The following is a 27,846-nucleotide window of genomic DNA, read 5'->3' on the forward strand; positions in this document are numbered from 1 at the left end:
AATTTTAAAATTATTACAAGATAAAATGTGTAACTTAAGATGAAAGTAAATAGGCCAAACCAGATGGAACATCAAAACTATGAATGTAAAAATCCTAGAGGAGAACATAGGCAGCAACCTCTGCGACATCGGCCAAAGCAACCTTTTTCATGACACATCTCCAAAGGCAAGAGAAACAAAAGATAAAATGAACTTGTGGGACTTCATCAAGATAAAAAGCTTCTGCACAGCCAAGGAAACAGTCAAAAAAATGAAGAGGCAGCCCACGGAATGGGAGAATATATTTGCAAATGATACTACAGGTAAAAGACTGGTATCCAAGATCTACAAAGAACTTCTCAAACTCAATACGCGAGAAACAAACAAATCATAAAATGGGCAGAAGATATGAACAGACACTTTTCCAATGATGACATACAAATGGCTAACAGACACATGAAAAAATGTTCAAAATCATTAGCCATCAGGGAAATTCAAATCAAAACCACACTAAGATACCACCTTACGCCAGTTAGAATGGCAAAAATTGACAAGGCAAGAAACAACAATTGCTGGAGAGGATGTGGAGAAGGGGATCCCTCCTGCATTGTTGTGGGAATACAAGTTGGTACAGCCACTCTGGAAAACAGTGTGGAGGTCCTTAAAAGTTAAAAATTGAGCTACCCTATGACCCAGCCATTGCACTACTGGTGTATACCCCAAAGATACAGACATAGTGAAGAGAGAAGGGCCATATGCACCCCAATGTTCATAGCAGCATTGTCCACAATAGCTAAATAGTGGAAGGAGACCGAGATGCCCTTCAACAGATGACTGGATTAAGAGTTGTGGTCCATATATACAATGGAATATTACTCAGCTATCAAAAGAACGAGTTCTCAACATTTGCTGCAACATGGATGGCACTGGAGGAGATAATGCTAAGTGAAATAAGTCAAGCAGAGAAAGACAATTATCATATGGTTTCTCTCATCTATGGAACATAAGAACTAGGAAGATCAGTAGGGGAAGAAAGGGATAAAGAAAGGGGGGGTAATCAGAAGGGGGAATGAAGCATGAGAGACTATGGACTCAGAAACGAACTGAGGGCTTCAGAGGGGAGGGGGTTGGGGGGAATGGGATAGGCTGGTGATGGGTAGTAAGGAGGGCAGGTATTGCATGGTGCACTGGGTGTTATACGCAACTAATGAATCATCGAACTTTACATCAAAAACCAGGGATGTACTGTATGGTGACTAACATAATAAAAAAACATTAAAAAAAAACTATGAATGTAAGAGATAAAGATAAAGACTTGCATAATTAGTATATATGATTAAGTATTAGGAGAAGGATTTACAAATGTAAAATGAAAAATTTAAGAAAACATACAGAATAGAATAAAATAATTGAGGGAAATATTTTCACAGAAAATTTATTTTAATGAGATGGTATTTTTAAAAAAAGAACAATTAAAATGGCATAAATCAAGATCATACAGTAGAGTACAGTGTGATCCTAGATTGTATTTTGAAAGCAGTGCTTTTCTACTGGATTGAGATGAGCATTTAATTTAGGGATGGAAGGGGAGAAAGGGAGCAAGTGCAGAAATCCTGTCCACTCAGAGGAGCAGGATACAAAGTATTCAGTTATCTCAAAGAACAACCTGAAAAGAATTTTCTAAACCTCATTTCTAAATCCTTACTTAATGTTTAAGCTATAAATAAAACATTCTAAAACTTGAGTTTTGAAATGGCCTTAAATTCTTAATGACTGTAGTATTCTGTCAGTCTTCTGATCTCTTCATTGGTGCCTCACACACTTCCCTGCACGACTCTTTCAGTCACTGTGCCAAGGGCCCTGCAGGTGTCCGGTGCCGCGCCTCAGCTCTGCCGCCACGGTTCACCCCACTGCTTTCCATCAGAATTAACTCAATACAACTCTGATGCTTTTCACTTTGGTTATTGCCTTTTCCTAACACAAATATGTATGTTTTGAAGTGGAAGGGACCTGATTACAAGTTCTTTTTCCTCCTCAGAACTTTAATGACAATATTTTAAAAGAGACCTTAAGAAAATGTAGGGTACATGATACAGAGATGATGTATGTGGAAATTATTTCTTTCTTTAGCTATCTAAGTAACATTTTATTCCCCTTTTCCCCCAAGGTTTTTATTTACAGATTACAACAGGCTGTCCAGCGTAGGTGGAGAAACATCGATGGCTGAAATGATCGCGACTCTCTCGGATGCCTGTGAGAGAGAGTTTGGCTTTTTGGCAACCAGGCTCTTTCGAGTATTTAAGACTGAAGATACGCAGGGTAGGACTTCCTTCCTCCTCCTTTGTGTCTGTGTGTAGGGGATGAGGATGGGATGAATGTTCAGTGCACTTCTTGAAAACACAGATTAAACATCAGAAATTCATATGCCGTGACTGTCATGATTAGGGTCTTCTAGGTACTTGGTATGTAACTAATTGGTAAAACCATTTGTTGTCTTACAGGCAAAAAGAAATGGAAAAAAACGTGTTGCCTGCCATCTTTTGTCATCTTCCTTTTTATCTTTGGCTGCATTATTGCTGGAATTACTCTCCTGGCTATTTTCAGAGTTGACCCAAAACATCTGACAGTGAATGCTGTCCTCATATCAATTGCATCAATAGTGGGATTGGCCTTTGTGCTGAACTGTCGTACATGGTGGCAGGTGCTGGACTCTCTCCTGAATTCTCAAAGGAAACGCCTCCATAATGCTGCCTCTAAACTGCACAAACTGAAAAGTGAAGGATTCATGAAGGTAAGCACTCACTGATCATTAGAAAGTAATTGATCGTAAGTACTCTTCCATGATCCTGATGGTGGGGCTTTAGGGCGCAGACTCTGTAAATGTTACAGCGTTGCATTTGTTTTTAGTTTTATTCCAGATTTGCCCTGTGGGAATGTACGTTTGAAGTGGGAAAAATTAAAACAATTCAGGTTTTTATAAAATAGACTTTTATAAGGTATTCCTAAGTGTTAGGAGATTACTCAAGAGGTCATCACCTACCTAATAGTAATGGGTTTCCTGCCTAATAATATAGCCTCCTCTAGAGCCTGGTAGAGGAAGCAAATTAAACCACTGAAACATATAAAATAGGACCATACTTTTAGAATCAAAAGGGACTTCATACAATATCTGAGCCCCTTCCTTTGATCAACGTCATGTGCCATCAGGAGCCCACTGTAGTGTGGTGTTTAGATCATTTGAATTTGCATTCAATTCCTAGTCTTTCGACTTTCAGAGCATGTGATCTTGGAAAATAAGTCACTCAGCCCAGTTTGTCCTTTTAAAATGGGTATGACTGTGGCTACCTCATTGTAAGGGTAAAATGCTCTAATTTATGTAAAGTCACTTTTTAAATTGTGAAGCACTCACTGCAGTTATAAGTGGGACCACAACTGGCAGTGAGGACTTGGGATTTCTTTTCTTCCTATTAGAAGAGTTTCTATCAGGCTTTTTAAGAAATGTGCTTAAATTTCTCATATCTTCAGTGCTTCTGTCCTTTCTTTTACATAGGTTCTTAAGTGTGAAGTGGAATTGATGGCCAGGATGGCAAAAACCATTGACAGCTTCACTCAGAATCAGACAAGGCTGGTGGTTATCATTGATGGATTAGATGCCTGCGAGCAGGACAAAGTACTCCAGATGCTGGACACTGTATGTTTTAGCTGTCTTGAAACTTATAATTGTCACATGTGGCAGCCGAGAGGAAGGACTTCTTAAATTTCTCAAATGGAATTTGAGTAGTACTTTTTCTTTTATAAAACCAACTATTGTTTTTAAGTGCAGAAGTATAACAGGAGTAAATGTGTGTCCTCACAAACAGATTTAAACAATTTTAGCTCAATGGCTAGGTGAGAAAATGAACAGAGTAGCTCTGAAGTCCATAGTGTGACTCCATCTTTCTTTTGCAGATAGTGGTTAGAATCAGAGGCAACAGTAGGGAACCCACAGTTTTTATTTAAGTAGGGGTACCTCAGTGGCTCTCTGTAATGTATGTTAAAGCGATAGTGTGTAGCTGTGGAGAGAGACCAGTGTGCCCAGCACCTCATGTATATTCACAAATATTTCTATGTGTGTTGATGTTTGCTTTTATGTAGACCATAAATATCTCAAAATAGGACAGGATTAATTGTTTTCTTTGGAAGTTTTATCACTGTCAGATGGTGAAAAACCAGATTGAGACTTTAATGAAATTTGTTTTCATATGAAATAATATTTTTAAAAAATAGTATTTAAAAAATATAGTCACCAAAAGATAATACAGATTTGGAAGAGACTTTTTGTTGCTTTGGATAATTTGAAATTTATATCATTAGTACACGTTTTTTCTACCACAGGTCCGAGTTCTGTTTTCAAAAGGCCCATTCATTGCCATTTTTGCAAGTGATCCACATATTATTATAAAGGCAATTAACCAGAACCTCAACAGTGTGCTTCGTGACTCAAATATAAATGGACACGACTATATGCGCAATATAGTTCATTTACCCGTTTTTCTTAATAGTCGTGGACTAAGCAATGCAAGAAAATTTCTTGTGACTTCAACAACAAATGGGGACATTCCGTGCACAGATACTGCAGGTAAAGATCCAGTTCTTCAGGTACCTCGGTTTGAAGTAGTTAATGGTGTTTTATGGTAACTCACCTTTTACCTTGAAAAATACTGTTGGGATTTCACTTCTCTTTAAATATCATATACCACAGAATTTTAATACAGTGGTGCTTTCTTGACAAATTCTTTAAGGGATACAGGAAGATCCCGACAGAAGAGTTTCACAAAACAGCCTTGGAGAGATGACTAAGCTCGGTAGCAAAACAGCCCTTAACAGACGGGTAAGATGCCACTTGTTTTGAGCCATGTGTTGTATTGCTGTTGTTCGAATAAAGCTAATGTGATGCTACTTCAGTATGTGCTACTGTAAATATTGCATTAAGCTCATCAAATATATTTTATTATTGAATTTCCTTTTGGCTTCAGGTGGCTTTTTAGGAAATATGTGAGCCTAGAGCCCATAACAGCTGTGAGTTGTGTGGTAGTCCCCATCCTCTCCTAACCTGTTCCCAGGTGCCCTTCCTCAGAGCAGCTGAATCAGAATCTCTGGGAGTGAGATTTTAAAGCTCTCCAGGTGATGTCATCCAGGGTTGAGAACCCCTGTATTCATTCCAGGTCAGGTTGTACCGTTCCAGGTGTCTGTTGCCACCAGACACGTATGGAGGAAAGAGGCTCGTGGTGTGAGAAGAGTGCCATGCTCTTCCTCTGGCCTTCCTCCTTCCCTGATATCTGTGAGGTGTGACCCTTTCTTTTACACCCACATAGTGATTTTGTGTCCTGCCCAGTCACCTCGGGTTTCTCCTCGAACACTCATGTTTTCCCTGTCCTACCCCACTCGTAGAACCGTCTTTTGTATATAGATCAAGGGAGTATTACAAGACAGGAAGATGTCCACTTGCAGGTAAGTTACGATCATAGTGCCACTTAACTTGGGCTAGCATCGGCACTGTTTTCTTTTTCCTAGTTTGCTGCCATTTCATTTGGGACATTTTATATGATGTGTCTTCAGTGATGTTTTGTTGTTTTGAAATTAATATGAGTGACAATAGATAGTACTAAATTAGGAGGAAGGTATAATTTCACATTTCGAATTTGCCTCTTGGTAGTCTGGCCTTTTGGGCTCCTTGTGCTTCCATCCACCACGACTTCAGATGAGAACTCGCCTTCATTGTGCTTGTCCTTCCTCCGATTAGAAGGGATTCTCTACCCCGCTCTGCCCACTAGAGTACCTTTAGTTCTTACACATATGTAAGGGTAGTTGTCACACATTTAAAAATAAACATCAAAATGCTGAATCCTTCAAACTAGACAAGAGTTTATTTGCTTTATTATTTCAGGGTCCTTATGAAAATGGAACTCCTGTAAGAGTTTGACTTTAATTCTATTTCCATAATCCTGCTCATTTATAGTCTTCAAGGCATTTAGCTTTCTCTAACTGTGCAACTATAAATCAAAGTACATTTGAAGTTAAACCACACCATTTGATGCAGTTGCCGCTAATATTACTTTATAACTGTTCTGTAAAGATTCTGCCTCAGGGAATAATAATAATCATGCCTATTATTATATAGTCTTCCTGTTTGACTAAAATTTTGGATTATTTTTGTTGTCGTCATAAACATATATTAACTTCTAAAAAAGCCTTAAGTTCTCAGACTTGGAGTATTGGTTCATGCTCATTGTTCTTAAACTCCTTCAGGATACGTACCGAAGAAGGCAGATGCAGCGGACCATTACTCGGCAGATGTCCTTTGATCTTACAAAACTGCTGGTTACCGAGGACTGGTTCAGTGACATAAGTCCTCAGACCATGAGAAGATTACTTAATATTGTTTCTGTGACAGGTAATTTTTGTTTCTTACTATCTTATGGTAGATAATAAACTTGAACACATTAGCAAAGCAATTCACTTTCAGAAACAAAAGGATGTACTGTGTTCAAATGTTTATACTGCTTTACACCACTTTTATTTGCATTAAGTGTATCTAATAAAATCTATATTAGTTTTGACAATGAAAATCAACCATCAGTTATACACTGTTATTTTTAAAACGTGATGATTTAAAAAATCTTTTAATTTTTCTCTTTATATAAAGATAATTTTATGCTAATTTGTGTGAGTATAGTTAACTTATAATTTAAGATGTTGGCATTCAGATTTTGTACACTGCTATTCTGTTTTAGTTTTCAAATAGATTTTTTTCTTTTGTGTTGGCTTAAATAAATACACATAACAAAATATACTATCTTAACCATATTTAAGGGTACAGTTTGGCGGTATTAAATGCATTCACACTGTTGTGCAGCCACCACCACCATCCATCCCCATAATTCTTTTCATCTTGTAAAACTGAAACTGTACTTGTTATTAATAACTCCCCCTTCTTCCCTCCCTCAGCACTTTGCAACCACTTTTCTACTTTCTGTCTCTATAGAATATTACTACGCTAAGTACCTCATATAAGTGGAGTCATATTGTATTTATCTTTTTGTGACTGGCTTATTTCACTTAACATAATGTCTTTCAAGGTTCACCATTTATAGCATGTAGACTGTCCTTCCTTTTAAAGAGTGAATAGTAGTCCATTGTATGTCTATACCACATTTTGGCTTACCCATTCATCTGTTGACGGACATGTGGGTTGCTTCCATGTTTTAGCTATTGTGAATAATGCTGCTATGAACACGAGTATATCTTAATATTTTCTAAGACCATGCTTTCAGTTCTTTTGGATATATACTCAGAAATGGAATTGCTGGGTCACATGGTATTTCTATTTTTAATTTTTTGAGAAACCTTGATTCTGTTTTCCATGGCTGCACCATTTTACCTTCCCACCAACAATGCACAAAGGTTCCAATTTCTCTACATCCTTGCCAAAACTTGTTCCTTACTATTTTTTTGATAGTAGCCATCCTAGTAGGTGAGAGGTAGTATCTTATTGTAGATTGGCTTTGCATTTCCCTAATGGTTAGTGATGTTGAACATCTTTTCATATGCTTATTAGGCATTCCTGTATCTTCTCTGGAGAAATATTTATTCAAGTCCTTTGTTCATTTTTGGATTGGGTTGTTTGGATTTTTTATTGTTGAGTTTTAGAAGTTCTCTGTATACTGTAGATATTAATCCCTTATCGGATACATGATTTGCAAATATTTTCTCCCATTCTGTGGGTTGCATTTTTACTTTATGGATAGTGCCTTTTGGTGTACAAAATTTTAAAATTTTCATGAAGTTCAGTTTGTTTTTTGTTGTTGTTTGTGTGCCTTTGGTGTCTTATGGAAGAAAGTACTGCCAAATCCAATGCTGAGAAGTTTTTGTCCTATGTTTTCTTCTAAATGTTTTATTATTTTAAGTTACATTTAGGTAACTTGATCCATTTTGAGTTAATTTTTATATATGGTGTTAGGTAGGGATTCAACGTCATTCTTTAGCAAGTGGATCTCTAGTTTCCCCAGCACCATTTATTGAAAAGACTGTCCTTTCCCCATCTAATGGTCTTGGCACCCTTGTCAAAAATCATTTGACCATATACTGAGGATTTATTTCTGGGCTCTCAATGCTATTCTGTTGATCTATATGCCTGTGTTTATGCCAGTCTGTACTGTTTTGATTTCTGTAGCTTTGTAGTCAGTTTTGAAATAAGGAAGTGTGAGTCTTCCGGTTTTGTTCTTCTTTTTCAGGATTGCTTTGGATATTCAGTGTCACATGAGATTCCATATGAATTTTAGGATGGGTTTTTCTGTTTCTGCAAAACTTGTCATTGGGAATTTTGACAGAGATTTCATTGAATCTTAAGATGACTTAAATGTCAATATTGAGTCTTCCAATCCATGAACATGGATGTCTTAACTAACTTATAATTTAAAATGTTGAAATTCAGGGGTACCTGGGTGGGTCAGTCAGTTAGGTGTCTGCCTTCGGCTCAGGTCACGATCCCAGCGTCCTGGGATCGAGCCCCAAGTCAGGCTTCCTGCTTGGCAGGGAGTCTGCAGCTCCCTTCCCCGCTCTTGCCCTCTTACTCACACTCTCTCTCTCTCGCTCTCAAATAAATTAAAAAGATCTTTTAAAAAAAGTTGAAATTCAGATTTTATATGCTGCTATTGTTTTAGTTTTCAAATGATATTTTAAATAAAAATATTGACAATAAAATCGAAGATTATTGCCCCGTGACTGAATTCCATGCATAGAATTCTGCTCTTCACCATGTTAATGCTTATGTATAAATATAATGTGTGTAAGTATGTTTGTTTGCATGATATTGAATGGTACTTTGTAGTATTGACTAGTGTTAACACTGTTACGATAGTTACACTAGAATTTGCTTTTAGACTAAGGTTGGGGTGCATGCTATGAACTAAATTGCAAGTGAGGTTGTATCTAATATATGTACAATATTTTTGGTAATTAAATCCTTCTAAGGTGTCAAACTTTATTAAATTGATTATGTTCTACAATGAAAATGTTCTAGCATATTACCAATATCTTTGTACGTATTTGACAAATATATGGTGGTGTCTAGATATGCCAGATATCAGTCTGGGTATTGTGGAGATAAGCAGTAAACAAGATAAAGTTCTTGTCCTGTTGGTAAAGACAGAAAGATATAAAGTCATGTAACAATCAAGTACCACAAAAACCTCATCTACCCTTACCATTTAGTGTTGGAATGCCCCTGGTGCAGTCATTGTTTCCTTCCTTTTCGATCTGAACCAGCCTCTTTGGTGATCTCATTTAGTCCCAAAGGGTTACATACCATCTACATGCAAAAGATTCTCAGATGAATATCTTCAGCTTTGTTGCTTTCCAGTTGCCTACTTGATATCTCGTGGGGTCTAATAGATGTTTGATACATACCAGGTCCAAAACTGAACTTGTGATCCTCTGTCCCAAACTTAATCCACTCATGGTCTCCTATTTCAGTTAATCCAACTCTTTTTCCAGTTCCTTGGGCAAAAAACCCTTGATATCTTTTTTTCATATACCGCCTCCCATCTGTAGTACATTCTTTAGTTCTGTTTTCAGACTATATCCTGAATCTGACCACTTTTCATGATTTGTAACATACTACCCTTATCCTTTGCATCATTTTGTCTCATCTGTATTAATTATAGCAGTAGCCTGACATCTCTCTGCTCCAACTTTTTCCTCTATGGTCTATTCTCCATGTGGCAGCTACAGTGACCTTTTAATATAGAAGCCAATCATGTTATTTCTCTGCTCAGAACTCTATTATGTTCCCATTTTGCTGAAGATAAAAATCTGAAATTCTTAGAGTTTCTTAAAAGGCCCTTTTTGATGTCTCTCTCTTTACTTCTCTCCCTATCTCTGACCTCATCTTCTACTACTCTCCTCTTCCATCCCTTACTGCCCAAGGGCTTCTGCTTCTGCCTGTAATGATCTTTCTTTGAAGAGATGCATAATGGGCTTTCTCATCTCCTTTTTAGTCTTTGCTTAAATGTCAGATTTTCAATGGGACCTTCCTTTGTTGTCTTATATAAAATTAAATTACACTTCCTTCTTTGACACTCCTTGCTTTATTAATTTACTCCATAGAACTAATCACCTTCTAATGCACTATATCATTTACTTACCGACTTAGATAGTACTTTAAAGGATGGGGTCCATCATGGGTGCATTGATGTTCTGCTGTCTGATTGTGGGCAGTGTTGAGACTGTCTGACACGTAGGTCAGAAAGATTTTTGCCTGCATGTACATGGTCAAAGCAGTGTATAACACTGGTGGCAAATGACACAAAATATTACTTTAGAATTAAACAGAATTGTGTTTAATCCCTAGAATTTTTCCAGTACAGCTCTTTGGATTATAGAAGCCATATAAATAGTAGGTTTGAATTTGTAGTGTAAATTAAGTTGCAGCTGTTAAATATTTAAATTATTTGTCAATATGCTGAATGTTTTGCTTAGTATAATATTACACATCTATTAATTTTAGAATATTTTTATATTTTTTAAAGGACGATTACTGAGAGCCAATCAGATTAGTTTCAATTGGGACAGGCTTGCTAGCTGGATCAACCTTACTGAGCAGTGGCCGTACCGAACTTCATGGCTCATATTATATTTGGAAGAGACTGAAGGTATTCCAGATCAAATGACATTAAAAACCATCTATGAAAGGTACTTTGACCTCTTGATATTTAACTTTTATCTTAGATTGAGTTGACTTTTCAGAAAAAAGTTAATGCAGATAAAGCAAAATGAATACAAAAGAATATGCATAAAATGTATACTTCTGGATTCAGCTAACCATTCTTATTAATTCCATTATAATTTTGGAGTTGTATGAGCACAGGTAAATATCTCATGTAAAATTTACAGCTTTAGTTGGATATAGTCTTCCCTTTTCAGGGTAACTTACATGGTAAAAAAAAAAAAAAAAGTTTAATTAATAGCCCGATTAGTTTTGTGTATTTATACATGCAAAAGGCAAATCTTGAAATGTTATTACTTTTTCCGTTTTATTTTTTTATTCTAAGTGTCTTCATTGAATATTAAGGAGGTTAAATTTTATAAATCATTAGTGCAGATATTTTCAGTTTTGTATCTGGAGGGTTTTTGGAACAATATAAGCTGGAAAACATTCTTTGCATTAAACAGTAAAGGAATTTATTGTTCCTTTAAGGTCAGTCATTTGAAGTACTTTTAAAATTTTTCTTCTGATAAGAAATTCATTAGATTTTTTTCTTGAAAGACATGCAGTTAAGGTTCAGTGAAATGTCAAGTATATAAAGTTTTTTTTTTTTTTTAAAGATTTTATTTATTCGACAGAGATAGAGACAGCCAGCGAGAGAGGGAACACAAGCAGGGGGAGTGGGAGAGGAAGAAGCAGGCTCATAGCGGAAGAGCCTGACGTGGGGCTTGATGCCATAACGCCGGGATCACGCCCTGAGCCGAAGGCAGATGCTTAACCTCTGTGCCACCCAGGCGCCCCAAGTATATAAAGTTTTAAGAGTTGACAATTTTTTTATCAAATTCACAAATGAAATTATAATCCTTTTTGTTTGCCAGAATACTTAATACCTTTGAAGTGTTCAGTGCTGCTCTAAATAAACTATCTCATAGAAAAAAGATAGTACCAAGAAATTATACAATTTTATAAAACTTGGTATAACTGAAACAATTATTTTTACATATAAATGAAATGCTAACTCTAACAAAGCATTTAGTGTAGAGTTCATATATTGAAACTTCTAAGATTACAAAAATTTTTTCTTAAAGTACTGTCAGCATACAGTTTTCCTTATTTTTCAATCCCCATATTTTTTAATGATTTTATTTACTTTAGAGAGAGAGAGAAAGGGAGAGTGGGGGAGGGGAGAGGGAGAGGAATCTCAAGCAGACTCCATGCTGAGCACGGAGCCCAATGTGGGACTCGATCTCATGACCCTGAGATCATGACCTGAGCTGAAATCAAGAGTCGGTTGCTTAACCAACTGGACCACCTTGGTGTCCCTCCCCATTTTTCATGTATGTATCTTATTTAGGTAGGTAAATAACTAGCTTTAGAATTATAGAGAATGGCATAGTAATAGTCTACAGATATGAACTCTTCTTGGTTTTGCTGTTTAATTTATACTAAAGTTGTTTAAACTGTGGGCTGTATCAAATAGGTGCTCCAGTGGATGGCGGTGATACGTAATTAGCACATGCTGTAGAGAAGTGGCACTGACTTGCATCTGCTCTTTGATATTTTAGAAATTATCTTTTTCTTATAAAATACACAATTGGTTTTTCTCTTGGTTGTGTAGAAAATATTGTTTTATTTCATGAATAAGTTTTACATCATAATACATGTATTGTATAGTTATGAATGTTTGCTAGATGAGCACAGTTATTACTAAACAGTTAAAATTTAACTTTTTAAATGTTTTAACTTCTGAATTATAATTCATACCAATATGAGATTTATTTTTCACATGGTGTGGTTTTTACACAAAGTGCTAATTAGCATGGACACGTAGTCCTTTGGCATTTTTACTTATCCTTGAGAAATTATTATTTGTGTGTAAATAAAAATGTGTCTGAGAAAAGACTAAGCCTTCATTTAGGAACTATAAATGGGATTCTTAGAGTGTGTCTGAATTAGTATTGTTCCTAGAGTAATACATTTGGCTTCAGGAAAATTGAAATCGTGGCAACGGGAGAGCGGCTAGTCTCACAGGGGTCCTCATTTAAGGAGGAGGGATTGCTCACCATTAGTGTTTTCTCCTTTTGGCATGTGTATCTCTAGCCTTTCTTTCCTAAGCACCAGGTTCTCTGCCAGGTGCCTTAGTTCTCTTGAAGCCTTAGAAAGCTCGGCGATTAGAACAGTTCCATGTTATTAACAAGGAAGATTGTGGTTCAGAAAGTTTAGGTCACTTCCCAAAGTCACTTAGCTCTTAAGTAGTAGAGCTCTTTCCATCCAGGTCTCTCAGAATCCATAAACTACTTAAGTACCTGTCACTGTAACACTTTGTTTTAAACACCTTTTATTCTCACAATCTATGAAGCAGTAAGTGTTATTATTCTTATTTTACACATGAGAAAATCGAAGCCCAGAGAAGGTGAGTCACTTCCTGAATGTCTCACAGCCGCTAAGTGGTGGAGCTGCGTCCCTGGCTCCAGAGTTCACGTGCAGAGGGTGCGGCCTCTCACAGCGCCATAGTGTCATCTAAATTTCTTAAGCTGTAGCCTTGTCCGCAATACTTAAGACACTGAAAGTTTATGATGAAAATGAAGTGTCTGAAGTTTTTACATTTCTATTTTCTCCATTTCTTTCTGGAATATTATGAGATAATAATACTCTATTTAAGATATAAGCTGTTTAATATAAATTGTCTTATTTACTCTAATGCAACTAACCTATTAAGCAGGCATTGCTATATTATTTTTTTCTACAATTTTTCTTTGCCTTTGTAAAAACATCAGCTTTCCCTATTTAAAATAACCTATTAGTTATTATGTTTTTCAGTTTTCCTTCCCTCTCCCCACCCCTTGACCTTTAACAGAGTAAATATAGTCCATGTCAGTCTGTGGTTTTGGTACAGAAGAGGACTGAGGTCAGACTCTTTACCTTCCTTTAGTTGAGAATATTGCTTAGAAGTACACCCTGTCTCAGGATTACAGAGACACTGATCAACTTTTTTTATTTCAAGGGCTTTGTGCTTGAAGCCCCAGGTGCTGGGCCCTCTACCTGTTCTTTGAAGAAGGTGGGAAGTGGTGAAAGTCTGAGTCCCCAGGAGACAGAAGCAGGAGAGTTATGAAAATGAATAAAAGGTTTTTAAAGTCCTCAAAAAAATTCATATTTTAGTTCAATCCAACAAAAATGTATTATGTGTTTACTATTTGTGTGTCGTGCTGGTGGATGCTGGAGATACAGTAGTGAACAAGCACATGTCTGTTTACTTTCAATCCAGCGATCCCGCTTGCAGAAATTTGCTCTGAATATACACCTCCACAAATACTAAACCATGCAACTTAAGCGTACATATATAGGAACATTGGTTAAATAAACTTCAGCATATCTACCCTAATATTTTGTAACTATAGAAAAGAATGAGAAAAACTCTGATTGATACGGAGGAATTTCCAGGATATATTAAGTGGAAATAGCAAAGTGTGAACAAGTGTACAACATCATAGTGTTTATATAAGAAAGAAGGAGGAATAAGAACACTTATAAAATAGATAGGTATTCTTTTTTTGTAAAAATAGAAAACAAACTTCTAGGAAGGGTAAACCAGAACCTGGTGAGAATGCTTGCCTGTCGTGGATGCAGAGATGGGAGATGAGGCATCTGTGCACGTGTTCATGTGGTTGGACGCGCAGTCATAGTCCAACATAAAGAGGATGGAAAAAAGCAAATTCTGTTACTGAATACAAACAGAAAAAAATGATCCTAACTGTAAATGAAATTGATAACATAACCACATAGAGAAAATAATTAATTCAATCAACTTTGAGCTTAGTACTCCGACTCTTTATTCTTAGTAGAATATATCCTGAGGACGAAATTAACTGCAAAGAAATCTTGAGCTTGTTGTTGGTAATAGGATTGCAGTTATACCTTTGAAATCATTTTGATCGTATTATAGGGTAGAGTAAATGAATAAATAAATAGATTTTTGGGGAACTAGTATTTTTCCCTTGGGAGAAAGAAGGTAAAGATATTGAATAATAATTATTTGTTGCTTTGCTCACATTTTACTTAAGGACATAGTTAAACTAAGTGCATCCAAGAACTGTACTTCTTAGTAAACTCATGATTTTACTAACCTTTACACATGTGCTACATGTAGTTGAGAATCATTATGTATATATACACATAGCTTTATTGAAAGCTTAAAAAAAAAAACAGGGTTTGGTTTCATGGTGGCAGAGTGAGTCACAAACCACAGTTGATTGGTTGATTGGTTGATTCTGATGTCAGTATCAGTACCTCTAAAAAGTATGAAGCAAATGGATGCAGAAGGGGCAGCACTCATTAGTGTGTTAACTGAAATCTACAAATTGCCAGGAAGTCAAGTTAGCCACTTCAGATCCTACAGGAAGGAAATAAAATGGACAGTCCATCAAGGAGGTCAGGTATGATTAGAATCTGCAACTCTTGGGTTAGTAAATTATTCAGGTGTAATCACATAGATTTTAAAAAAATCACAGTGTCCCATTTATTTGCAGAGAATTTCTTACTCCTGCATGTTGTTAAACTAGATAGAAGATGCTGAGCATGTTTGTGTGAAATAGAGCTTTTAACTTACTGTTGTACCCAACTTTAAATTAGAAATTTAAAATTTAAAACTTTAAATTAGAAATTTAAAATTTAAAACTTTAAATTACTTTAAATTAGAAAGTACTAGTTTTGGAGTTTTCTGTTTAATCTTTGCTGGGATAGTGGCAGGAAGACGAAAGATACAAAAGGTTGAGGGGTAATTTGATCTCATTTTAGATACTATCATTTGAACATAGCATGTTTTCCTAAAATCTTGCCTCTTCTTTTCTTGAAGAAACCAAGATGAGTAGGGGATAGAGACCCATGGCTTCCCTTGATTTTTGTTTATCCATTCTAGTCAATTTTCTTCACTCAATGTGTGTTTAGTGTGAGTTTTTACCCTGGGCCCAGGGTTATATGGTTGTCCTTTATGCTTTCCAGTGTTGCAGGGCTGGCCCAGGAGGTAGGGTGATAGAGGGACAAATATAACAAGTATATTATGCCCTTGAGGGACTTACATGTTTTTTAATTAAAATTGTTTTCCATTTGAAAATAATTTCAAACTTACAAAATTTGCAAGAATAAGAACATTACAGAGAACCCTATGTGCCCTTTATTCAGTTCATCTGCAGTTAAGGTTCTGTCTCAGTTGCATTAGAGGGTAACTTTCATACAACATATCTTTTGTCCATGAACACTAGAGTGTTGAGGAACTTACATTCAGACTGAAGGTAAAACATACACACTTGAAATAATCAGAGGAAAGTAAAAGTGTGTTTTTTTGATGATGAAAAACAAGTTTCATCAGCATTGGGCTGAAACACTGCTTTCTGGATGGTAAACACTTCTCAGGCTGAAACTACTATTCTTTGCTGATAGAAAATTGCTTGACTGTCAAACTGTATGACTTCCTAATATTCAAGGAAATGTTCAAAATTTTGCATTTTTAATGAATCAAAATTATCTTACAAAACAGAATATATCATCTAAGCTTAAAGACAGTGGTAATTTTTTCACCTCATTTATGAAATAGAACATTTGCCAAATAAATGTTATTGATAGAGTATTTTTCATCATATTAATAAAAATAACTTGGAGTGAAGTTTTGTAGGGGGAATATTTTATTTTGTTCAAGTAAATATAGAATATTCTATATCGGAGATATAATGAGATAATCAGAACTTTGTTTTGCCATTAAATTAATCCATTATTTTAGACGTCAGCACTTGCTGGGCCTGCCATCCATTAATGGCTTGGAATCACGGGGATTTTTAGATTTTTTTTAAAGATTTTATTTATTTATTTATTTGAGAGAGCAAGAGCATGAGTAGGGTAAAGGGCAGAGGGAGAAGCAGACTCCCCGCTGAGCAGGGAGCCCGATGTGGGCCTTGATCCCAGGACTCCAGGATCATGACATGAGCTGAATGCAGACACTTTGAGCCACCCAGGTGCCTGTAGATTGTTTTGTTGTTGTTGTTGTTGTTGTTTTTGAGAAAAAAGTGTGATTTATATGCCTACAAATACTTACAAAGAATATTTTATAGCTAGTCTAAGGAAGAGAGAAAAAGACAATATAATAGGATTCTTCAAGTATTCATTAAGAAATTGACTTAATAATTGGATTTAAGATGCTTTGGAATGAAAAACTATTGGAAGGCAATTTGATCAGCATATTGAAAGAACATATATTGGAATATGTTAGAATAATTTAGATGACGATTTCTAGTTAACCACAGTTGAGTTCTTTGATTCCTTTGCTTGTCATTTGAATAATAAAAAGTTTTATTTACAGCAGACAAAAGCAGCAGTATATAATTGATATTCATTTATTTTATTAAAGAAATCTGATTTGATAAAAACAATCAGAAAATAGTATTTTTAACGCTAGTAGTAAAATTTATTTTTTAATCCATAAAAAGCCTCATTTATTTTTATAGCAACTTGATGACACATCTGCTTGCTTTATTCAGCTGAAAAAGAAAATGTTGGTTCTTGGTGTTTGGTAAAATTGCTTTGTTAAATTATTTTCTAAATTGTTCAACTTTTAACAAATGACATTTGATACTAACACTGGAAAGCAATTTCAGCTAATTAAGTAGATCCCTCTATAAACCATTGGAACATTAAGATGACATACTGTTCATTCAAGATTATTTTAATTGGTACAATTATTGTAATTTTCTTGCAATTATGTGTTGAGCTAAAAGCTTTTGTCTAGATCATTTGAGGGGTTTTTTTTGTTAACATACATTTAGTAAGAAGAAAGGGAGTAAAATAAAAACTATAGATAAAGATTTTCTGTCTACTTTTTATTACAACGTTTTAGACAACCATTTAAATATTTTAGTATAAAACTTTATTTCTGGTATTTTTCTGTAAGCATTTTAAGCAACGATAGAGGTTTCTAAAAGATGAATTTAAGGAGTTTTCATGAAGATGATGTTTTAAATTTCTGTTTTGACACTACTCAAGCAGTCATTTAATCAGAATGATATGGTCAGAATAGTTTTGTGATAAGGATAATGCCATACTTTATTTTGATTATTTAAAACAATTGAGTAAGTTTTGAGAGGGCCTTAGAATGGTAACCATGTTCCACTTCACCGAAATAGCTGTTTGCTGAATAGGCACTATAGACATCTAACTTGTAACATTTATGCTCAATTCAGTATCTTCAAATTTTTCAAGTAGTGGTATTTCTGTACTTGACATTTTTCATAATAAAACCTCATGTCTTATGATGTTCTTACTTGATATTTAGCCAAAATTTTCCTAAGTTTAATTTGCTCATTTCTAGTTATCTCATGCCTCCCTTAGCTCTCATTGACCTCCTTCCTTTTTCCTTCATATTCTGGGCGATTATTTGTTGCCCCTCCCCCCATCATGTGACCCAGATTATAAACAGGTTTATTTCTGTTGCATGTGGATTTAAGTCATGAATTTCAATAGCATGAAAAGCTGGATACTAGCTAGTTTAGATTTGTGAAGATGTCTCATCTCCTTTGTAGTACAAAGTATATCGTTTGTACTAAGGATATTTCACCTAATTTAGATTTTGAGACACTAGAAATACTTATGCCAAACACTGTTTCATGCATGTTGTTTTGGTGCTTTTTATACGTAGTTTAGAATCTTAATGAAATTTAGGGGCGCCTGGGTGGCACAGCGGTTAAAGCGTCTGCCTTCGGCTCAGGGCGTGATCCCGGCGTTCCGGGTTCGAGCCCCACGTCAGGCTCCTCCTCTATGAGCCTGCTTCTTCCTCTCCCACTCCCCCTGCTTGTATTCCCTCTCTCGCTAGCTGTCTCTATCTCTGTCAAATAAATAAATAAAAAATCTTTAAAAAAAAAAAAAAGAATCTTAATGAAATTTTTATCTTTCTGATATGATGTGACTTCTCTGTATGTGTTGGTGTTATCACCATTCAATATTTATTAAATTACTGTCTTGTATATAATTATTGTTTCCATCTTTTTCCCCAAAACACTTTCCCTTAATATATATAATGTAAATACTATATTTAGGGTAGTTCTTTTAGGGTAGTTCTTGTTGAGAAGGGACAAGTAGAGCAAAGACTTGAAGAAAGTGAGAGAACTAGCCAAGCAGATATCTAGGGAAAGCATTTCTAGGCAGAGGGAACAGTACGGACAAAGGTCCTAAGACCAGAGAGTACCTGGAATGTACCAGTAATAGCAACAACAAGGGACTTGATGTGGCTAGAGAGGACTCATTAAGGGGGAGGAGGTAGGTGAGGTCAGGGAGGATGGGACATGGAGGATCATTGTGAAGGTTTTGGCTTTTTATCCTGAGTAAAAAAGAGGTCTGTTGCAGGGTCTTGAAAAAATTGTATCCATACCCTGTATGCTCTAAGGTGCCTAGTATTTGGTTGCATAAGTGTAACTTGGCCTGAGTTAGGGAATTCTGTTGACATAAGGGAGCATATTTTGAGAATCCTGTGCTGGTAAGGGAATAGGAGTGAATCTTGGTGGGAAAATCAGGGTAAATGAAAAGTGGTGCAGAAAGTAGCTGGGGATCTCACAGTAAAGATGAAATGAATGGTAGAGAATGGCCCATAGAGATACATGTGAAAAAGCTAAGAAATGAACAATAGCCTCTATAGTCTTGTTGCAATGTACTGAAGAAAACTAGTTATTCTAAACATCTAATAATTTATATGACTAATTTCCCTGTATGTCTTTCCTGTTGTAATAGTTTCTTGTTTTTTAAGATCATTTTATTCTTTATTTTCTAGTAAAATGTTGGATTTAGAAGCCTACTTTTTCAGTCATTTTTTAAGTTGCCTTCTTTCCCTTAGACTTGCCAGCTGCATGGCTTGTCCGCTAGTCCCCACATTTAAAGCCCCAGTTGAGAGTGAATGAAAGGTGGTTTCCGTTGCATTGACTGGTAGGTGTAGAGAGTAACTAATGGATTCCTTGTAGAGTAATATTGAATTTGATTTATGAGTACTATAAGATGGAAATGATAGTCATTGCGTGTCAACTTGGGTTCTAAGGATAAAGAGAAATAATTGGTCAAAATTTGATATATAGGAATTAGGTTTATCTAGAGTTCCAAAAAGTGCTACTAGCCCTGGTCTCCAGCCCATTCTCATGCCTTCTCCTTGCCTTTTTTTTTTTTTTTTAAAGAAGCTTTTGTGACCAGGCATACCCCCCCATTCTCCAAGATTTTACTAGATATGTTCATTAGATACTGGTATTTTCCTTCATAGTGCTTATCATAATTACCGTTCTTTAAATATTTGCATTGCTCTTTCTTTAATATTTGTTTCCTGAACTAGACTATTAACTCTGTGGACTGTAACTTCCTTAAACCTTGCTGAATTCCTCGCTTCTAGACATTTTTGGTATAGAGTAGGCCGTGGTGATTATTTCTGAAACAGTAAAGAAATACGATGATGACATTTGGATTGAGGAAAGCATGGATTGGGGGGAGGTGGTGAATGAGAAGCCACATTTTATCTTGAGAATACTATTCATACAGACACCTGTTCTTTGGTTCTAAATGTGAGTAAAATGTTTCCTTGTTATTATACCAGTGTAGCCCTGGGTCAGGCGCTTAGTAAGTTCTCAACACACACAATTGAATGGTGATTACATATTTCAGTTAACACCTACTAGTTTCCACCATTTGTTGGGTGATACTAAAATCAAAGCAATGTTTTCATAGACATTTCCCTGAACTCTGAGTTCAGCTACATTTCTAACTTTCTAATTAAGTTTTCTTGCATTTATAATCCTTTTATGAATGCCATGGTTTGGAATTGCTTCATATTGGCACATTTTTAGACAGGTCCTTCCCACTTCAGGTCCTACTTACAGGCTGATGTTAGTATTGTTTAAAAAGGCTTTATGAGGGGCGCCTGGGTGGCAGGGGCGCCTGAGTGGCACAGCGGTTAAGCGTCTGCCTTCGGCTCAGGGCGTGATCCCGGCGTTACGGGATCGAGCCCCACGTCAGGCTCCTCCACTATGAGCCTGCTTCTTCCTCTCCCACTCCCCCTGCTTGTGTTCCCTCTCTCGATGGCTGTCTCTATCTCTGTCAAATAAATAAATAAAAAATCTTTAAAAAAAAAAAAGGCTTTATGAATTAGCTGGACTCCATTTTTGTCATGCTAAACATTTTCATTGGGTTCATTCATTAAGCAAATATTTACAGAATCTGTTATGTCCTGGGTACATGCTAATAAAAGTACTAGTTAATATTACTCAAGCCCTCAATATATGTCACACATTGGATTAAGCACTTTACATAGATAATTTTATTTAATACTAACTCTGGGAGGCAAAGAGTGGCAGTTACCTAAGATCACACAACTATGACTGTTGGACCTTCCCCAGACCTATTTCTGGAAGCCAGGTGATGGTCTGTCACTACACAATGAGGCAGTAGGTCTGAGACATTAGAAATACAAAACTATACTAATTAATTATTTCCAGGTATATTTTATTCATTTTGCAAATATTTAGAATTATTTATTATAGTCAAAGGGAATGTTATTATGTATCAATGGGCAGATAGAATTTTTTCCAGAGAATTGAATATCTTCTCTATTAAAAAAATGCAAACTTCTTACCAAGTTATGTAAAACCTCAAATAAATGCTTTATTCAGTTCTTATTGTGTCTACTAACTGCAGTAGGTTTTGTAGGGAATGCTTAAAAAAATCAGTTGTGATATTTGGCACTTAAACAGCTGGTACGTCTGTTTAATTTTATACCATTTTTACATGCACTAAGTGGCTATAATTTTTTTTAGGTAGCTTTTCAATAACTTTTATTTGCTTTAAATAGGATAAAATTGATTTTTAAATTATTTTCTCATTTAAACTCATGATGCCATGTTCAGTAATTTTATGGTAATATAGAATAAAGAAAGAATTTTAAATATTCCAAAGTTGTGTGTTTCTAACTCCAACATGAAAAATTGAAATGTATTAGCTAAGGTTATTTGAAAACACAGAAATAGAAAAATTAATTTCTCTAAAGTATATGTTTTAATATGTGAAACAAAAAATATTACCTGTGAAAGTATAGTTTTATAATACAGTAAGAGTATTTTGCACGTTTACATTAAAAAAAACCCAACTCTGATTATTGAAAAATTCAAATTTGCCACCAACCTATATTTATATATATTTAGAGTCTATATATGGAGAAAGCGTCTATATATATATATATATAGACATATACACACACACATATATGTTCTCTCTATATGTAGATTCTATAGAGAGAGAGACTTTCAGAGATCAGGTTTTTACCTGAAATTATTTTCTTCAGCAGAGGTTTATGATTTCAGAATTTCAAATCAAAATATTCTTAAGACTCCTTGAAATGTGAGAATAAACAACAAAAATGCCAAATAATTGAAACACTGTGGTAAGGGGAGATGCTGTTGTAAAGCCAAGCTACAAGCGGCTTTTGTTAGCAATACCCGGGAAGTCCACAAGATGGAAGTATTTCATTAGAGACATTATTAGCATGTTCAGCTAAGAAATAAGATCTAATGCATTTTGCTTTTCCTTTTCCGTAGCAGAAAAACAAGGAAACACACTGAGTTTATGAATATTTTAAACTTTAAAGTTTAATTTCCATTCCTGTTTTTTTAATGGCTTCACGGACATTCATTAGTACTGAGAGAATCATGATCATAGGCAAATGAATGGTTATCTGATCATATGGCACAGTTTTTATTAAGTTAAATAGTACCTTTGCCTCCTAAAATGCTTTTAAGTTAGCTTTTGGGAAAAGGGTGGACATGAAAAAGAGGAGTGCTTAAAATTGATCTGCTTAAAAATTTGTATTTGGATGAAAAAATATTAAATTCTAATCATTGTAGGTCTTGGGTTCTATACTTATTAAACATTAAATCTCCAGCACAGCTTGTCTAATAAAGGTTTTGCTTTAATCTGAGGCATATTCATAGGCAGGCTTTGATTTCAGAGCCTCCATTCTCTATACCTGCTTTTCAGAGTTTGATTGCAAAACATTTGCTTCCTCTATATGGTTAATAGAACAGTTTTTTAAAATTTCTAAAAGGAAACAATAACAAGTATCTCTTACTTCTTGATAGCACCTCACAATACTATTAGTGTTCCTCTGACAGCTATGAAACTTGGATCTCATTTACTTTAATCAGAATATTTTTTAATACATCATGGTACAAACTCGATATAAAACAGTGGTCTTTGGGGCATCTGGGTGGCTCAGTTGGTTAAGCGTCTGCCTTCGGCTTGGCTCAGGTCATGATCCCAGGGTCCTAGAATTGAGCCCTGCCTTGTCAGGCTCTCTGCTCAGCAGGGAGCCTGCCTGCCTTTCTGCCTACTTGTGCTCACTGTCTCTCTCTCTCTCTCTGTCAAATAAATGAATAAAATCTTTAAAAAGCAAAACAAAAAACAATGGTCTTTACTTTTTTATGATAGATGCTATTTTTATATTGAGTCAGTTGTGAATTATTTTGCCTCTCTTAACCTCTTTGCTGCAGTCTTCTCTTATTACTCTACCTTGAAACTGTTATTTTACCATCTGAACTGTTATTATCAGATCACTTGCGTGGTAGCAGCTGGGTAGGCATCATGCTTTAGTACATTGTTTTTCAGGGGTTTTCCCCCTAGTGGAAACTTTTTTGCAAATCAAATCTTATGCACAATCCTAGTAAATAAAGCAGAATGAATATAAATTCATTGATTCAAATTATAACATTTCCTAATAAATTCAGTTAGTAAGGAAAATGAACTATGCTGAAAAATATTAAAATTGAAACATGGATGATCCTTGCAATCTCACATTGGTTTAAACATCTCTTGGTTTCTCTACATAGTTTTGGTAATGTAATATCAAGAATATTGTAAATCCTGGGGCACGTGGGTGGCTCAGTGTTTAAGCGTCTGCCTTTGGCTCAGGTCATGATCCCAGGGTCCTAGGATCAAGCTCCACATCGGGCTCCCTGCTCAGCAGGGGCCTGCTTCTCCCTCTGCCCTCCTTCTGCTTATGTGCGTTCTCTCTCTCTCTAATAAATAAAATTAGAAAAAAAAATTCTAAATCCTAAGTAGATACAAGTGTTACCGTTTTTTAAACCTGCTTTGCTGTGGCAGGATGTTTTCAATTAATTTGGCTTCATAGGTCAATCACCAGTATTATAGTTGCTCACACACTTCTTGGTTGAAGTGTGCGCTGGGTGCTGCTTCTCTGACAAGGTCCTATCACCTGGGTCATGTTGTGAATTAACATGGTGATTGTCTAACTGTTTATTACACTCTGCACTCAGGCACATAGGGTAGAGTAGTGCACTTGCCTAATTTTATGGACAGAAACCTGGATTTAAAAAATCAAAGATTTAAATATGTACCTGAAGATGGAGGAGAAACTTTATTTCAAAGTCTGCAAAAAATTAACCAGGATGACCTGGTACAATAGGCTTATATGTTGGTCTTCTTGAATGTGTTAAAATTTAATATGTAACAGTTCTATTTTATAATATTTTAAGGAGTTAAAACTATGTAAATCATTAATTAAGAACTTTGAACCATGTCTCTGGCACCCAGTTTGAACTGGAACCAGTGCGGGGAACAAGGCGCACAGGCTTTTGAATCAGGCCAGAGAAGTTCCAGCTGGGCCACTTATATCTGAGATAATGTCAGGCTGGGTGCTTAACATCTCTGAGCCTCAGTTCTCTCATTTAAAAAATTGAAATGGTGCCTCATGGAATTCTGGGAGATAGAAATTAGATAAACTAGATCAAACACCTGGCTCAGAGAATGGCAGGGCATAGGTATTCCACAAATGCTAGTTCTTTTTAAAATTTTCTTCTCAACTCTTTATAACCTTCAAATATATTTTTCCTATTAGATTGTGTGTAAGAAAAGGGATGCGTTCCTCAGAACATTTTCCACAACACACGTGAGTGAAGGCAGGGCCTTAACAGTAATGTAGGTGAGCCTGGGCAGATAGGGCTTTCATATTTTACCCTTCCTGTCTGTTGATCCTTTCTCATCCCTTAAATTGCAACATTAATAAAGCCTGGGCAGATAGGGCTTTCATATTTTACCCTTCCTGTCTGTTGGTCCTTTCTCATCCCACCAAATCGCAACCTTAAAGCCAAGTGTAGTTATGCTTCAGGTGTCATTTTTACACCAGAAACCAAGGGAGCTCAGATGTGGAAGGGACTGTGTAGGCCAGTGCTTTTCCTTCATTACTTTGAAAGAAAGAGCAATTCCCACATGCAGGGTGTGGGAACCATCTACAGGACTATGCATAGGATCTGGGAGATCTGCTTCAGCCTTCTGAAATAAGGAAACTGGAATCAAGAGGTTACATGATTTGTCCCAAATCATACAGTTAATAAGTTTTTTTTTTTAAGATTTTATTTATTTATTTGAGAGAGAGAGTGCACACGACGGGGTGGAGGGGAGGGGGAGAAGCGGAGGGACGAGCAGACTCTCCACTGAGTCGGGAGTCTGCCTTTGGGGCTCAATTCCAGGACCCTGAGACCATGACCTGAGCCAAAGGCACACACTTAACTGACTGAGCCACCCAGGTGCCCCTCATTGCTTTTAATTTTAATGGTCAAATATTACAGCCTTATTCTGACTTACCTGAGATGATCAAATCTGGATTTAAGGAAAGCCATTGCCTCTGTTCTGTCCTTTCAGAATCCATCCAAGTTGCATTTCAAGTTGCACTGTAAGCATTATATTCCTAGAAATGACTGGCTTTAATGGAAAATATCTAACATGTAAATATGTAGTAAGTTTATATAATAGCTGCAAAGGGAATCTTTTTACCCCAGACTTTGGTATACTAAGTTTCTTCAGCAGTTGAACACACTGTTGTTCATCACTGAATTGAACTGAATCACCACTAGAGATTATTAAGCTGCATTTCTTTTCGAGTGTGAATGCTTCTGTGTCAAAATAATTCAGTGCTTTAAAAAAAATGTATAAAGGAGATTTTTTAAATTCCAGTATAATTAATGTACAATGTTATATTAGTTTCAGGTGTACAGTACAGTGATGTAACAACTCTCTACATTACTCAGTGCTCATCACAATAAGTGTACTCTTATTCCCGAGAAGGACGTTTTTATGGTCATAAAAATTTCCTATTATTTCTAGTCCTAGTTTGTTTTTCAGTTACTGACTCTATTTGTTATTCATGCTCAAAGCAAGAAGCAAGAACAGCTGAAACATATGAACAAGACATGGCCAGCAGCACTGACTTACAATTCAGAAGTGTGAACATAACTGGGAACAGCGGGGCTGTGTCAGGTCAGGTCCTGGATGTAGTGGTATCTCTGCCACCGAGGTCATATCTTGTGCCGCCCACGTGAGGTCCAGCTGAAGCCTAGCTGCTGATACGCACATTGTGGTCTTAATGATAGTCTACTGAGTTTGTGTATTGAGCATTTAAAAACATTTTTTATTACATGACTATATCCCTCCAGTGTAAAAAAGTAATCTTTGGCCCTAATATTTTGACCAAGTAGGAAATATACATCTTCTTGGACATATACACATTGAGAGGGAAATAATTTTTTTTACATGTAGAATAAGCTCTCTGGGAAAAGAACACATTGTTTAGCTTTGCCAACAGTTTATTTGGAAACAGACAAGTACTTTTACGGTTTGTATTATATAACCCTAATTGGACCATCTTTAAGCACATAAATCAAACACATTAAATACTTGAAACCAGAAACAAACCTGCAGGTTTGGCCTGGTTATGTATTCACTGTGCCACCTATACTAGTGCTTCGTTGTTTCCTAGTGCAGTTACTGAACAGGATGCTTTAAAATGAAAGATTACTTTTGTGAGCTTTGAAAAGTAGTGTTACTGAGAACACTTGACACCATGTGCACTGTTGTCTTGAGAATCCGCTCTGACCACTGCATGGAGATGTCTCTTTGTTTTCTCTTCTAACAAGTTCTTTGCTCCATTGAGTGTTGTTCTACACTCACACAGCCTTCTCTGCATGTGGGCAGCTGTAGCTGTTATTGTTATAACTTTACTTTAGCTATAGCTAAGGAGAGTGTCTGTTTTTCTGACACTTTCCTCAGCTAATGGCCTTTCCAACATAATATGAAAGGTGACTCATGAATTGTTATCAGGGTACTTTTATAAGAATTGTAGGGGTGATTAAAATTTAAGGGATGCAGCGAAGGCAGTGCTCAAATGTACAGCGGTAAACGCCAACATTAAAAAAAAGAAGAAAGAAAGACCTAAATAGCCTAACTTTAGACCTTGAGGAACTAGGAAAAAAACATTTTTAAAATTTCAAAGTTAACGGAAGGAATGAAATCATAAAGATTAAAGCTGAGATAAATAAAACAGATAATAGAATAACAGTAGTGAGAACTGACAAAACCACAAGTTGTTTCTTTGAAAAAGATCAACAAGATTGATAAACCTTTTACTAGACTGGCAAAGAATAAAAGAAGACACAAATAACTAAAATCAGAAAGTAGAGACATTATCACCAATCATACAGAAATAAAAAGGATTGCAAGAGAATATTCAGTGGGTGCAGAAAAGTCCTAACACTCAGAAAACTGGGAATACATAACTTTTTCAACATGAAAAAGGACATTTGTAAAAGACCCACAGCTAACTTCATTCTCAGTGGTGAAACACTGCAAGATTCCCCACTAAGAACATGACAAGGATTCCTGCTCTGTGGACTACATGTATCCCTCCAAAATTCATATGTTGCAGCCCTTCTCTGTGTGATCATATTAGAGATGGGGACTTTGGGAGATAAGTAGGTTCAGATGAGGTCATGAGGGTAGAGTCCTCATGATTAGTGTCCTTATAAGAAGGACCAGAGAGCTAGCTGCAAACCAGGGAGAGGGTTCTTATCAGAACCTGTCTGGTGTGGCACTCTGATCTGAGACTTCCAGACTCCATGAACTGTGAGAAATAAATGTTGTTCAAGCTATGCAGTCTATGGTGTTTGGTTATAGCAGCCTGAGTTGACTAAGATACCCACTCTCACCACTGCTGTTCACTATTATACTGGAAGTTCTAGTGAGTGCAATTAGACAAGAAACACAAGTAA

At 36.1% G+C, this 27,846-nt stretch overlaps 1 protein-coding gene across 14 annotated transcripts in view; it reads left to right on the top strand.

Annotated features, from left to right (window-relative positions):
• Nucleotides 1–27,846, top strand: part of KIDINS220 (kinase D interacting substrate 220) — a 99,273-nt gene that overhangs the window by 40,389 nt on the left and 31,038 nt on the right. For all 14 annotated transcript variants that reach the window (XM_040622838.1, XM_040622839.1, XM_040622841.1 and 11 more), the window contains 7 exons: nucleotides 2,147–2,298; nucleotides 2,481–2,770; nucleotides 3,530–3,670; nucleotides 4,354–4,597; nucleotides 4,761–4,849; nucleotides 6,268–6,412; nucleotides 10,548–10,710. In XM_040622838.1, coding sequence (XP_040478772.1) covers nucleotides 2,147–2,298; nucleotides 2,481–2,770; nucleotides 3,530–3,670; nucleotides 4,354–4,597; nucleotides 4,761–4,849; nucleotides 6,268–6,412; nucleotides 10,548–10,710 — 1,224 coding nt within the window. The remainder of the gene's footprint in view (nucleotides 1–2,146; nucleotides 2,299–2,480; nucleotides 2,771–3,529; nucleotides 3,671–4,353; nucleotides 4,598–4,760; nucleotides 4,850–6,267; nucleotides 6,413–10,547; nucleotides 10,711–27,846) is intronic.

The sequence above is a fragment of the Ursus maritimus genome, unplaced genomic scaffold (assembly GCF_017311325.1).
Source record: "Ursus maritimus isolate PB19 unplaced genomic scaffold, ASM1731132v1 scaffold_6, whole genome shotgun sequence".
Classification (NCBI taxonomy): Eukaryota; Metazoa; Chordata; class Mammalia; order Carnivora; family Ursidae; genus Ursus; species Ursus maritimus.